The 15469-nt window shown below is 41.9% G+C and overlaps 1 protein-coding gene across 1 annotated transcript in view; it reads left to right on the top strand.

The window, feature by feature from the left end:
- The window catches only part of LOC125631019 (collagen alpha-4(VI) chain-like), a 104258-nt gene that overhangs the window by 68959 nt on the left and 19830 nt on the right, over nt 1–15469 (top strand). The window contains 5 exon segments of the mRNA XM_075124746.1: nt 2165–2200; nt 2315–2377; nt 2752–2810; nt 7614–7653; nt 8918–8954. Coding sequence (XP_074980847.1) covers nt 2165–2200; nt 2315–2377; nt 2752–2810; nt 7614–7653; nt 8918–8954 — 235 coding nt within the window.

Here is a 15469-nt window from a genome sequence, read left to right as displayed (position 1 = left end):
CAGTCTGCTGCAGTTAGCCTGAGCTTTCTTAAGGCTGATAATGACAGCTCCAATAGAAATTGTTCCCTGGAAGTTCTGAACACATTTCTATTGGTTAAATCACTTAACTCCTTGATAGCTACTTTGGGCTTTGTCTATATGAGCATCTCTCTTGTTGAACTGAAATCTGTTTAAAAAAGATTTAAACTGGTTCAAAACCTTATGTGGACATGCTTATTGCAATTTAGCTTTACTTAGTAATATAGCAACCTGCTTGGAGGGAGGAGCATGGGCTGCAGGAGGGAAGAGTTTGGAGGAGGCACTGGAAGTCAGTTGCTGTGCTCATGGCATGAATTCTAGCTGCCGTTGCAATATCACTGTCAACAGTTCTCTTCATAAAGAGTCAGTGTAGTTTTACAAGCATGGATTCCTTTCATGTTATTACCCAGCATGCTGTACATGAAACAAGGAATAAAGGCATTGCCAGACTGGATCAGACCCAAGGTCCATCTAGTCCAGTGTCCTATCCCTGCCTGTGACCAGCTCCAAATGTTGGGGATTGGTCCTGCTTTGAGCAGGGGGTTGGACTAGATGACCTCCTGAGGTCCCTTCCAACCCTGATATTCTATGATTCTATGAAATGCTCCATAGGAAGGTTTAAGCCAGGGGCTCTCAAACTGGGGATTGGGACCCCTTGGGGGTCACGGAGCTATACATGGGGGATCGTGAGCTGTCAGCATCCACCCCAAATCCTGCTTTGCCTCCAGCATTTATAATGGTATTAAATATATAAAAACGTAATTTATAAGGGGGGATTGCACTCAGAGGCATGCTATGTGAAATGGGTCACCGGTAAAAAAAAAAGTTTCAGAACCACTGGTTTAAACCCTGTAGTAGGCAGAAGTGAGGTAATCTGCCCAAACATCTTATCCTTCTCTCTAAGTGCTAGAGATTAGTTCTGAAGCATGAGGTTTAATATCCCTTGCAAAAATGTTATTAAATATGTTAACTCTGGATATTCTTGTTACCAGTGTAAATATCCAGTCCCTTTTTGAACAGTTCTTGCCCTCAACAACTTCCTGCGGCCATGAGTTCCACAGCAGAAGGGGGAGCCAGGGCTCCATTCACTCCCTAGCCTTTCCCACCATTTGGGAGAGTAAATGGATAGCAATCTGCCTAATCGCTAGGTGAGCTTGGCCAGTTCTGAGCCTTATATGAGCCATACAAGGTTCCTTATTTCCCTTCTCCCTCATGGTGTGCCTGGCCAAAGCTGAGGCAGAATCTAATCCAAAAAAAGTTGGGATCCTCCTAACAACAAAGGGAACACTTAACAACAACAAAGGGATGATTTAAATATAGTCCTCTACAAAGGTTACTATAAATTGTATAGGTTCACTAGCTAACTTACACTTCATTAAATGCAATGTCTTAGGAAAACAAACCTACCATGCAAATGGAAATAAATCATTTGTGGTAGAATCATGTTTGAAGGATCTCTTGGGCAACCCCACATTTTGATGGTTGTGTGAGAACAATCACTGTGTCCCGATTCATAAGAGAGAGCTTCCTAAATCAGACACATGCATGGGACAATCTTACAAAGACACAGAGTGAATTCTGCTAGTTTCTTGGTCAGGAAAGGATGTACTTTAGCTCAACTGGTACTCATGGAAGCTATTACATTTCTTACCTGCAGACAAAAAGCACACAAAAGATTGTGAGATGATTTCCTTTCTTTGAAGTAAACATAAACACGAGAACAACACAACCCTACTTCTGATCTAACCCTTGAATCTGAATGCCCCATTGATTGATATAAGGGAGGGGCCAACACATTGGTACCATTAGGAAACAGCTCCTGGAAAGTGAGATTTGAACCGTATACAATGGTCATATGATCACTAAAATAGAATTCCACTTAATTTCACTAAAAATGAAACAAAAAAATTAATAAAATAGTAATTAGAAGAGAAATAAAAACCATTGGAAATATTTAAATTGCTGTAGCTTTAAATGGGCAGAATGGAATGGTGCCATTTGAGGCTGAAAAATGGCTGCTGTAAATTAAATTGACTGTAACTAAGAAATCTTTAATTTTTTTCTGATTAAAAAATATCTTCAAATAAGGAGCAGTGAAAAGGTTAATAAAGTTTTAAGGTCTGTTTCTTTTTTTCCCCGATACCAGGGAGAATCTGGATTCCCAGGATACCCCGGTCCACAGGTATATAAAATGGATATTTTCTGATTTTGGTATATGTTGCTGTGGACTGTGTGTGTCTATATTTTTGTGTGTGTGTTCTTCACTACAGAGATTCTGGTTTTGATTCACTCGTAGGGAGAAGATGGTGATCCAGGCAGTCAAGGAGATAGAGGGTCCAAAGGAATTAGAAGGAAAAGGGTAAGTATAATAAACACTCTTACTCTTTCTGATAAGTATATGTTAAGGGGGCCTTGAAGAAAGTTTCTAGAGTTTAGTGGCCCCTAGTCATAAAGGGATTGAAAATCAGTCTTATTACTTTATTGCTTCAAGGTCTAAGAGGTATGATGATCTCAATCATTAATGTTCTTCACTGATTTCTATTACTTATGAGGGCTGATCTATACTGTATATTACATCATCTTTATTTAAATTGCAGTAAGCCAGCTCCTCAGCTGGATTTCAATGAAGCTATGGAGATTTTCGTCAGCGATGGATCTGTCCCCCATGTCTGTCCTTATAAACAACAAACTGAAAATTTGACTTGATAACTATTCTTGAGTTTCTATTTTTAGGGAAATGCTGGATTTCCAGGTTCAGAGGGAAATCCAGGGGACCAAGGGCCTCCAGGACCACAGGAGCCACATTTAAAAACTGAATATTAACCTTGGGATTTGGAATTAATGATGCATTTGACAATACTGCTCACAATAAAATGTAGTTCACTAGTCAAGTATGAATAGACAGATGTATCCTGCCCTCAGCTATGCCCAAGAAAACCTGCTGGAGTCCATGGAATGGCATGGGATTAACTGAGGGCAGAATTGTACCTTCCCCAATCTTTTCTCTCCCAGGGAAGATAAAAATTGATTGAAAAAATTTCAAAATTGGATTTTTATTTAACTTAAACACATTTTTATTTTTAAAAACAAATGTGTTTAAAATTAAATGTGAAATTATGACAACTTGTGTTAAGGCCAAAATTTACTATAGTCTATTGAAATTGTTTAAATAAATACATACAATGCTGCATCAATGAGGCCACCTCAAATATTAGAGTGCTGCTTTTTTTAATTATGTACACAATTGGGGGGAATATCATTATTTCAATGGGAGTTAGGCACCTAATTGAGCTCTTTACTGTCTGTAATATTTTATGAATATTATAATCTTTTTAGGTGTCTAGTGGGATTTTTAAAAGTGCCTATCTGCATCTTTAAGCACCTAAATACCTTTGAAAATCTGGTCTGTGATAACCCAAACAATCTGTGAATTCACTGACTAAATTAATACCACCTTTGTGTAATAACTCTATTAGTTTACATGTTTTGATAAATCTACTTCTATTTCTTATGTTCCCAACACATAAGATCGTTTTAGTTAACAAATAAAAATAGTGCTTTTTTGGTATATTTTAAAGTGAATTCCTATTTCCATCTAAATACAGTTTGACACAAATCCCAAGTGAAAAAATGAACCATGTATTAGCCAATAAACATGTTTCAGTGGTTATACCAACTGCTGAGAAGAATAGCTAGCTCTTACATAGCACTTTTCATCGATAGATTTCAAAACACTTTATTAGGAGATAAGCATCATTATCTCCATTTTACAAATGGGGGGTGTGATGGGTTTGGTCACAGAGACCACCTTGGGACTGTTACCTGATGTGCTGAAACTACCTATGAGCCCGTTTTCCCTGTCAGCTTGGAACTCCAGAACCCTGCCTTGTTGAGCCAAGCACACTAGTCTGCTGCAACACAGACCCAGGTTTGGTCCACACCCCCAAAGCTGCAGACTTTAACCAAAAACTGCTCAGCAAGTCACCCATCTCCAGCACCCAGACACCCAGTTCCCAATGGGATCCAAACCCCAAATAAATCCGTTTTACTCTGTATAAAGTTTATACAGGGTAAACTCATAAATTGTCCACCCTCTATACCACTATCCCTCCATTGGGGGGGAGGAATAGCTCAGTGGTTTGTGCATTGGCCTGCTAAATCCAGGGTTGTGAGTTCAACCCTTGAGAGGGCCATTTAGGGATCTGGGGCAAAAATTGGGCATTTGGTCCTGCTTTGAGCAGGGGGTTGGACTAGATGACCTCCTGAGGTCCCTTCTTAACCCTGATATTCTATGAAATCACTGATAAAGAGATATGCAATTCAATAAGGATAAGTGCAGGGTCCTGCACTTAGGATGGAAGAATCCAATGCACCGCTACAGACTAGGGACCGAATGGCTAGGCAGCAGTTCTGCGGAAAAGGACCTAGGGGTGACAGTGGACGAGAAGCTGGATATGAGTCAGCAGTGTGCCCTTGTTGCCAAGAAGGCCAATGGCATTTTGGGATGTATAAGTAGGGGCATAGCGAGCAGATCGAGGGACGTGATCGTTCCCCTCTATTCGACATTGGTGAGGCCTCATCTGGAGTACTGTGTCCAGTTTTGGGCCCCACACTACAAGAAGGATGTGGATAAATTGGAGAGAGTCCAGCGAAGGGCAACAAAAATGATTAGGGGTCTAGAACACATGACTTATGAGGAGAGGCTGAGGGAGCTGGGATTGTTTAGTCTGCAGAAGAGAAGAATGAGGGGGGATTTGATAGCTGCTTTCAACTACCTGAAAGGGGGTTCCAAAGAGGATGGCTCTAGACTGTTCTCAATGGTAGCAGATGACAGAACGAGGAGTAATGGTCTCAAGTTGCAGTGGGGGAGGTTTAGATTGGATATTAGGAAAAACTTTTTCACTAAGAGGGTGGTGAAACACTGGAATGCGTTACCTAGGGAGGTGGTAGAATCTCCTTCCTTAGAGGTTTTTAAGGTCAGGCTTGACAAAGCCCTGGCTGGGATGATTTAACTGGGAATTGGTCCTGCTTCGAGCAGGGGGTTGGACTAGATGACCTTCTGGGGTCCCTTCCAACCCTGATATTCTATGATTCTATGATTCTATGCACAGGTGTTTGCTCCCCCCCCCCCGGTATTAATCACTTACTCTGGGTTAATTAATAAACAAAAGTGATTTTATTATATATAAAAAGTAGGATTTAAGTGGTTTCAAGTAATAACAGACAGAACAAAGTAAGTTACCAAGCAAAATAAAAGAAAACACGCAAGTCTAAGCCTAATACATTTAAGAAACTGAATACAGGTAAATCTCACCCTCAGAGATGTTCCAATAAGCTTCTTTCACAGAATAGACTCCTTCTTAGTCTTGGCCCAGTCCTTTCCCCGGTACAGTTCTTGTTAATTGCAGCTCAGGTGGTAACTAGGGGATTTCTCATAACTGGCAGCCCCCTTTGTTCTGTTCCACCCCCTTTTATAGCTTTGGCACAAGGCGGGAATCTTTTGTCTCTCTGGGTCCCCACCCCTCCTTCTAAATGGAAAAGCACCAGGTTTAAGATGGATTCCAGTACCAGGTGACATGGTCATTTGTCCCTGTGAGGCCCCAAGCCTCCGTTCTTTCTGGCCTGACTTACAGGGACACAGGAAGGCTTACAAGTAAACAGAGCCATTTACAACCAATTGTTCTAGTTAATGGGAGCCATCAAGATCCTAAGCCACCATTAATGGCCCACACTTTGTATAATTACAATAGGACCTCAGAGTAATACTTCATATTTCTAGTTTTAGGTACAAGAATGATAGTCCTACAAATAGAATGAACACACTCAGTAGATTGTAAGCTTTTTAATGATACCTTACAAGAGACCTTTTGCATAAAGCATATTCAGGTTACATCCTGTTCACACTCATAAGCATATTTCCATAAAACATATGGAGTGCAAGTCACAGGCGGGACTGAGACATGGAGGTCACCCAGCAGGACCAGTTGCTGAGCTAAGAATAGAACACAGGTTTCTTGAGTCCTAGTCTAGTGCTCTCGTCACTACCCCACACTGCATCCCTAAAGAAAGAATGAAGTTACTTTAGGAACTAAGAGTTATATCATTCACCATTTAAAAATATAATGAGAAATGCAAAAATAAAAAATCCGAATAAATGTATGTATCGGTATAATTGCTTAAAAATGTGTGTAGCGATTGTGTATCCTCCTGGTTAGCAAAGAGACGTACCAAATTTAGTGTAAAGGCTATCCTGAGTTGCAAAGCAACATGTAATGGTTACCAACCAAGTAAATGAACCTTTCTTTAAATACAGTTGCAAACCCAGATTAAAATCAATTATTTAAATTAAGGTTTCCTCCTTGATGATTTTAGATAATGATTAAAACTGGTGACTTAAATCACTTTTATTTCAATCAATACTCCCTGTTTTGTCCTTAAGGGAGTCTTCTGCCTCACACTGGAGCAGGATCCTTGTGGGGAGCCAGGACAGGGGGAACCCTCTATGAAGGAACTGAGCTGCCTGTAATATTTTCCAAATATTATATGTTCCATCCACTAGTTTTATTGTTCCTGAGGTGTTTGCTGTATGATTACTTATGGGTAAATTTAGGCATGGGTTAGTTTGCATGTAGACAGGAAAGTGGGCAAACATTGCTGGTAGCTACACATTCACTGATACTTAGAGACAATACAGGTGATGATCCCTTTAAAGATTACCTCTGACATGCTGGGTTCCACATGCCTGGCTTGACACAGAGGCAGGGGAATTCCATTCAGATGCTGAAACAAAGAACTTTAGAGTGGGTAAAAACATGAGCCCCTGAAAATGAGGAGAAAGAGAGGCAGAGATTGCAGGGCTACAGAATGTCCACCCAGTCCCGGAGGTAGGAGTGTTTGGATATATAGGCCTGCCTGCACTTTAGGTAAGACAGAAGCATGCAGACTGTTCTATTAAACCCTTTTTCTTATTATGCTGTGTTCCTGCAGATAAGATTAAACAATACTTTGTTCTGAAAAGGCTGTTTGGGTCCCTATTTCACACACAAGTCAGAGTTCCTCAAGGGGAGTCTTGCAGGGCAGCAAAATACAGTTGGGCCTGCTGAACAATCAGGATTGGTACACAAGGTGGTATACCCCAGCACCTTGTCTGAGAAGGGGAGAATCGTGGGATTCCACTCCAGAGACAGGAAGGCAAGAGGTCTTGCATACTGAGAGGGGTCGAATGTGCAGATATATCTGAACCGTGACACCCTCTACTAGCAAAAACTTTGGAAACTAATATAATCCTGCATGATGCCACTTTACAGCAGCAGCAAATGCTGAATTTAGGTAACATGCAGGAAAAATTCGTTGGAGAAAGTACGTCAAAGTGACAGTCTTCATCCCAACTGTGCAACAGTCTACAGACATCCGTGTCGGGAAATATTCTGGGCAATCACATTGGAAAGCCATAAATAGTTGTCAAGAAAACAACACGTGCACTAACACAGAAATGCCTGACTTTTTCCTAGGGCCTTTGTCATCATTAAATATATATTAAATACGTTCCTGCTCTTAGTATGAGAGTGATTTTCTAACCCGCTGTTAAATCTCTTCCAGGGCAGCAAAGGACCAAAGGGCACCATAGCCATGGCTGTATGTAATCATCTCATTTCTAAAACCTAAGTGCACGCTGCATGTAGTTAAGTTTCATGTTTTTCCATTTAAGAAGCATTGACTATACAGAGTTTGCTACTAGCCATTGAAGGAAAGCTTCCTTCATGTACTTGTTGCAGTAAAACAATTACAGCCCTGTGTGAAATAAATAACCAAGGACTTAGAAACAATTTTTTAATATGGATTTAAACCAGGCAAAAGTTTTGCAAACAATTAAAACATTAAAACTCTTTTCTCAGTTTTGTGATTTGGACTAGTTTACAGAACCTCAAAAGGGACTTCGGGCTAGACCCTGCCCTCTTATATGGGTGTGCTAGAGTGAGGAAAGAGGGCAAAAGAAGCCTTGACCCAAGCACACACACTTCCAGGGTAAACAGCAAAGTAACTTGGGAGAAGGGAAATGCAAATTTGCCCCTCCCTTTGCATTTCCTTCCCCCAGGTACTGGCTAGGAAATCAACCTCACACATATTATCCCTCAAAGCCCTTTGAAGTTCCTAATACTTTTCAGAGATTGCACTAGTCAGTCTCCTGAAGCAGTTACATACAATTCCACAACAACACATACACAATTACATTTTTAATACAATGGACCCTCAAATTATTAAACTTAAATCAATAATGTTTATCTTAATTCCATAAGCTTTGTCCAGGTTATTGCAGGTCTGTCATATGCCTGCTAGCTAAGGCACATGTCCAACTCAGGCAAGATCACTCAGCAGTCAATAGCATGAGCTAACTAGGGGGCACCTGCTGCTCCTTTTCCAACGTGCAGAAATATGCCCCTCACAGAATAGTGCTCTCCTCATCTTGTAGAATCCTGCCGAGACTATCAGGTTTTCCCCTGGCACCCTCTCCACTCCTCCAGCAGCACTGGCCAGGCCAACTACTGTCCCATGATCTTCTAGATCTTAATGCACAGATACATTACACAAAATGAACTGTTCAGAAAGTATCTACTTCATACATTTGAGAAAGGTTAAGTGTCCAATGAAACGTAGGAAACTTCTACTATAGCGTTAGGGTAAGATCCTGCTTTCAAGTACACCAGTGTATATCCTGAGTAACTGTACAGACTGTAAGGTTGTTACTTTGGATTTATGCAGGATTAAGTGAGCTCAGGACTTGGCACCTGATCCAGTTCCCACGGGAGTCAATGGAAAGAGTCCCATGGATTTTCCCGTGGGAGCTGACTCTGGCTCTTGGCCCTTAACCATCTTTTCATTCCCCCCCCCCCCCCCACAGCCTTGTGGACTTGTTAAGTTCACACGAGAAAACTGCCGTAAGTACTGGGTTTATTTCTTTTCCCCTGTTGGAATTTGCATAGCCACAGTTTTTAAATGGAAACATAGTGGGCAACTCAATGGCTCAGGGGATGGATCTGAGGCTTTGAGGTCTCTAGGTGGGTGGTATCAGTCTGACACAAGCTGGTAGTGACTGCAAGTTGTTACCTTTGTGGCTATTCAGGAATGTATGAGAAACAAGTCTGTACTCCCCATTTATTTTTTCTGCGTCTGAATCATTCACCATGGCTCACAGTCCTTGTTAATGAGCACCCTTGTTGGCAGACTCAGCACAGGGGCCATGGACTGAAGAGGATGTGGAAAGTGAGTTACCATCTCCCGCATAGAGCTAACCCTTCCAGGTACAGGCTGAGTCACCTTGATGGATAGTTCAGGGAACCTTGCACTGCCTCTGCCTGTGCTGTACCCATCCTGTGGATAAATACAAGGCATTAGCCTCCAGGGTTACCTTGCACTTGCATGTACGATGCTCATTTTAACAATATAAATGAGAGACACACACACAGTCAGTATAGATTTCAGCCCATCCGTTTTACATTTGATAACACTGTCAAACTCATCAGGGAAAAAGTAAAGCTATAGAAACGTATCATTTCAACTACGCCTTTGAAGGAGAAAAAAATATACATAGATTCATAGATATTAAGGTCAGAAGGGACCATTATGATCATCTAGTCTGACCTCCTGCACAATGCAGGCCACAGAATCTCACCCACCCACTCCTGCAAAAAACCTCTCACCTATGTCTGAGCTACTGAAGTCTTCAAATCATGGTTTAAAGACTTCAAGGTACAGAAATTCCTCCAGCAAGTGGCCCATGCCCCATGCTACAGAGAAAGGCGAAAACCCCCCAGGGCCTCTTCCAATCTGCCCTGGAGGAAAATTCCTTCCTGACCCCAAATATGGCGATCAGCTGAACCCTAAGCATGTGGGCAAGATTCACCAGCCAGATACTCAGGAAAGAATTCTCTGTAGTAACTCAGATCCCACCCTATCTAACATCCCATCACAGGCCATTGGGCCTATTTACCATGAATAGTTAAAGATCAATTAATTGCCAAAATCATGTTATCCCATCATACCATCTCCTCCATAAACTTATCGAGTTTAATCTTGAAGCCAGATAGGTCTTTTGCCCCCACTGCTTCCCTTGGAAGGCTGTTCCAGAACTTCACTCCTCTGATGGTTAGAAACCTTCGTCTAATTTCAAGTCTAAACTTCCCAATGGCCAGTTTATATCCATTTGTTCTTGTGTACACATTGGTACTGAGCTTAAATAATTCCTCTCCCTCCCTGGTATTTATACCTCTGACATATTTATAGAGAGCAATCATATCTCTCCTCAGCCTTCTTTTGGTTAGGCTAAACAAGCTAAGCTCCTTGAGTCTCCTTTCATAAGGCAGGTTTTACATTCCTCGGATCATCCTAGTGGCCCTTCTCTGTACCTGTTCCAGTTTGAATTCATCCTTCTTAAACATGGGAGACCAGAACTGCATACAGTATTCCAGGTGAGGTCTTACCAGTGCCTTGTATAATGGTACTAATAGCTCCTTATCCCTACTGGAAATACCTCTCCTGATGCATCCCAAGACTGCATTAGCTTTTTTCACGACCATATCACATTGGCGGCTCATAGTCATCCTGTGGTCAACCGATACTCTTCTTCTCCTCCGTTACTTCTAATTGATGCGTCCCCAGCTTATAACTAAAATTCTTGTTATTAATCCCTAAATGTATGACCTTACACTTCTCACTATTCAATTTCAGCCTATTACTATTACTCCAGTTTACAAGGTCATCCAGATCCTCCTGTATGATATCCCGGTCTCTCTCTAAATTGGCAATACCTCCCAGCTTTGTATCATCCGCAAACTTTATTAGCACACTCCCACTTTTTGTGCCAAGGTCAGTAATAAAAAATTAAATAAGATTGGTCCCAAAACCGATCCCTGAGGAACTCCACTGGTAACCTCCCTCCAGCCTGATAGTTCACCTTTCAGTATGACCCGCTGTAGTCTCCCCTTTAACCAATTCCTTATCCACCTTTCAATTTTCATATTGATCCCCATCTTTTCCAATTTAACTAATAATTCCCCATGTGGCACGGTATCAAACGCCTTACTGAAATCTAGGTAAATTAGATCCACGGCGTTTCCTTTGTCTAAAAAATCTGTTACTTTCTCAAAGAAGACGATCAGGTTGGTTTGGCACAATCTACCTTTTGTAAAAATATGTTGTATTTTGTCCCATTTACCATTGACCTCAATGTCCTTAACTACTTTCTCCTTCAAAATTTTGTCCCAGACCTTGCATACTACAGATGTCAAACTAACAAGCCTGTAGTTACCTAGATCACTTTTTTCCCCTTTCTTAAAAATAGGAACTATGTTAGCAATTCTCCAGTCATATGGTACAACCCCTGAGTTTACAGATTCATTAAAAATTCTTGCTAATGGGCTTGCAATTTCATGTGCCAATTCCTTTAATATTCTTGGATGAAGATTATCTGAGCCCCCCGATTTAGTCCCATTAAGCTGTTCGAGTTTCGCTTCTACCTCAGATATTGTAATATCTACCTCCATATCCTCATTCCCATTTGTCATGCTATCATTATCCCCAAGATCCTCATTAAAGACTGAGGCAAAGTATTTGCTTAGATATTGGGCCATGCCTAGATTATCCTTACCCTCCACTCCATCCTCAGTGTTTAGCAGTCCCACTTCTTCTTTCTTTGTTTTTTTCTTATTTATATGGCTATAGAACCTTTTACTATTGGTTTTAATTCCCTTTGCAAGGTCCAACTCTATTTGACTTTTAGCCTTTCTCACTTTATCCCTACATGTTCTGACCTCAATAAGGTAGCTTTCCTTGCTGATCCCTCCCATCTTCCACTCCCTGTATTCTTTCTGCTTTTTCTTAATCACCTCTCCAAAATGCTTGCTCATCCCGCTTGGTCTACAACTCCTGCTTATGAATTTTTCCCCTTTCTTGGGATGCAGGCTTCCGATAGCTTCTGCAGCTTTGACTTGAAGTAATCCCAGACCCCTCTGCCTTTAGATCCATAAGTTCTTCAGTCCAATCCAATTCCCTAACTAATTTTCTTAATTTTTGAAAGTCAGCCCTTTTGAAATCAAAAACCCTAGTCGCAGATTTATTTTTGTTTATCCTTCCGTTCAGTTTGAACTGAATTAGCTCATGATCACTTGAACCAAGGTTGTTCCCTACAACCATTTCTTCTATGTGGTCCTCACTACTCACCGAAACCAAATTTACAATGACATCCCCTCTTGTCGGTTCAGCAGCTACTTGATGAAGGAATCCATTAGCTATCGCATCTAGAAAAATCTGAGCCCTATTATTATTACTAGCACTCGTCCTCCAGTCTATATCTGGGAAGTTAAAGTTTCACGCAGTTTCCATTAGTATTTACTTCATTAAAAACATTAAAGAGGGCTCTATCCATATCTATATCAGATCCCGGTGGTCTATAGCACACCCCAAGCACTATCTCAGAGGAGGCTCTAGTAGTTTTCTTCCCCAATGTGATTTTTGCCCAGACGGACTCTGTCTTATCCATTCCATCGCTTCTTATTTCTTTACATTCTACCTCATCATTGATATACAATGCTACTCCGCCACCTTTGCCTTTATTTCTGTCTTTCCTGAACAGCACATACCCTTCAATGCATGTAGTCCAGTCATGACTACTATTCCATCATGTTTCTGTTATCCCTATAATATCTGGTTTCACTTCCTGCACCAGTAGCTCTAGTTCCTCCATTTTGTTACCTAGGCTCCTCGCATTGGTGTACAAACATCTTAATTTTTGCTTTTTGGCCTCGCTCACATTCTTTACCCTATTAGGCAGAGACATTCTACAGCCAGTATGACCTATTAGACTGGTATCCACACTGCCCTTCCTCCTTATGTCCATTCTCCTACTCACGGCTGTATCCTTTCTTACTTTGATTTCTTCCCTCTCAATGCTAAAATCCGGTTTGGAAATTACTTGGACATCTCCCAACCATCTCCCCCAAATTCTCTTAATCAGTTGTGCCAGCCTCCATCCTAGAAGACTATTTCCTTCCCTACTCAGGTGAAGTCCATCGCGAGAGAACTGTCCTCTGACCATGAATGCCTCCCAGTGGCCATACATCCCAAAGCCCTCCTTATAGCACCACTGCCTGAGCCATCTGTTGATAGTCATAATCTTGTCACACCTTTGCTGCCCTTCTCTAGGAACAGTCAGAATCCCACTGAAGATCACCTGAGCCTAGATTTCCTTAAGTGTCTTCCCCAGCCTGGCATAGTCTCCCTTGATACATTCCAGCGAGAATCTACCGGTATCATTTGTTCCCACATGAAGGACGATCGGTGGATTCTTTCCCGCTCCTTTTAGGATCCTCTTCAACCTCAGGTCCACATCCCGTATCTTAGCACCTGGAAGACAGCACACCCTTCTCTGGATCAGCTTTGGTTACAGGCCTGTCCATTCTTCTCAGTAAGGAGTCCTCGATCCCATAGACCTGCCTTTTCCTGGTGACAGTGCGATTCTCCAGTCTACCCCCTGTTCCCTCTGGCTGCAAGTTCTTTCCATTCCTATTCTCCATTGTAATCCTCTTCAACCCATCCTGTATCCTCCTGGGGCTCATATTTGTTGTAGTCACCATTGACTCTTCCCCTTTTCCTATAGGACTAGCTGCTCTTCTCTTCTTCCTTGCCCTTCCACCTTCAGTGACCACCTGCTGAGCCCCTTCTTCATTTTCCAACTCTGCAAACCTGTTCTTGAGCTCTATTTCTCCTTCACTAGCCCGTCTTTTCCTCTGCCTGGTTCTCTGTCACATGCTTCCACTGTCCATTTTCTTCACCCAGCAGTCTCCCCTCAGAGTTCTTCAGTCCTGCTTCCATATGCAAGTCTGAGCTTTTCCCTTCAGCTGCCTCATTCTTTGCTCCATAATCCACTCAAACCCCCTTCTAAACTCAACCAGACTTTCCACTTGCATCTCCAATCCTTGGATCTTTTCTTCCATCAGTTCTATTAGATGGCACTTCATGCAGATGAAACTGTTTCCAGGTACCCCCTCCAGGATCATGTACATACCGCAGCTTCCACATCCAGTCATCTTCATTGTGTCTTCCACTACATGATCTCCCTTAATTGGATCCCATTAATATTTCCTTCCTCTTTGTCTCTCTCTCATTTGGGCTAACCTGCTCTCCAAAGCACCTTGCCCAAGTAACTCAACTGGGTACTGAGGAACTCTGTGCTGGAGAGGGGAAAGTACCTTCCTATCACCTGCCCCTCAGCCATGGAGCCCCCACCCTCCTCTGCAATAGAACACCACGCAACCTCCACACCTCTGGGCTCTGGGCCATGTAGGAGGTAAATACCCTAAGCATGGCCTTCTTAAATTCTACTCAGTAGACCTGCAGTTTGACTGATGTAGGGTCCTTTGCACCAGTGGATAGGAGAAGAGAAGGTACAATTTCCCCCTTGATGACAAGCAGATAATATAGATTCTGGAGCTAATTCAAAGGTTCAAGCAGCTTTGAATCAGGCTCTTTATTCAAAGCAAGAGTATCACACAGAATCATAGAAATATAGGGCTGGAAGAGACCTCAAGAAGTCATCAAGTCCAGCCTGCTGTGCTGCAGCAGGACCAAGTAAACCTAGAGCATCCCTGAGCAGCTTGTCCAGTTTGTTTTTAAAAGCTTCCAATGATGGGGGCTCTATGACCTCAGTTGGAAGCCTATTCCAGAGCGTAACTATGCTGATATGTAAAAAGTTTTTCCTAATATCTAACCTAAATCTCCCTTCCTGTAGATTAGGCCCATTACTTGTCCTACCTTCAGTGGACATGGAGAACAATTGATCATGGTTCTCTGTATAACAGCCCTTAACAGATTGGAAGACTGTTCTCAGGTTCCCCTCTCAGTCTTCTTTTCTCAAGACTAACTATGCCCAGTTTTTAAAACTTTTCCTCACAGGGCAGGTTTTCTAAGCTTTTTATCATTTTTGTTGCTCTTCTCTGGGCTCTTTCCAATTTGTCCACATCTTTCTCAGCTAAATTGTGGCACCCGGAATTGGACACAGTACTCCAGCTGGGGCCTCAGCAGTGCCAAATAAAGCGGGACAATTACCTCCTGTGTCTTACATACAACACTCCTGTTAATACATTACAGAATCATATTAGTCTTTTTGCAGCTGTGTCACGTTGATGACACATTCATAGATTCATAGATATTTAGGTCAGAAGGGACCATTATGATCATCTAGTCTGACCTCCTGCACAAGGCAGGCCACAGTCTGTAGTCCACTGTAACCCCCAGGTTCCTCTCCAGCAGTACTACCATCTCGATATTTACTCCCCATTTTGTAGCTGTGCATTTGATTTCCCCCCCTAACTGTAGTACTTTGCACTTGTCTTTATTGAATTTCATCTTGCTGATTTCATACTAACTCTCTAATTTGTCAAGGTCATTTTGAATTTTA

Source organism: Caretta caretta, chromosome 2, assembly GCF_965140235.1.
Source record: "Caretta caretta isolate rCarCar2 chromosome 2, rCarCar1.hap1, whole genome shotgun sequence".
Taxonomy (NCBI): Eukaryota; Metazoa; Chordata; order Testudines; family Cheloniidae; genus Caretta; species Caretta caretta.
This window is presented reverse-complemented; position numbering and strand designations above follow the sequence as displayed.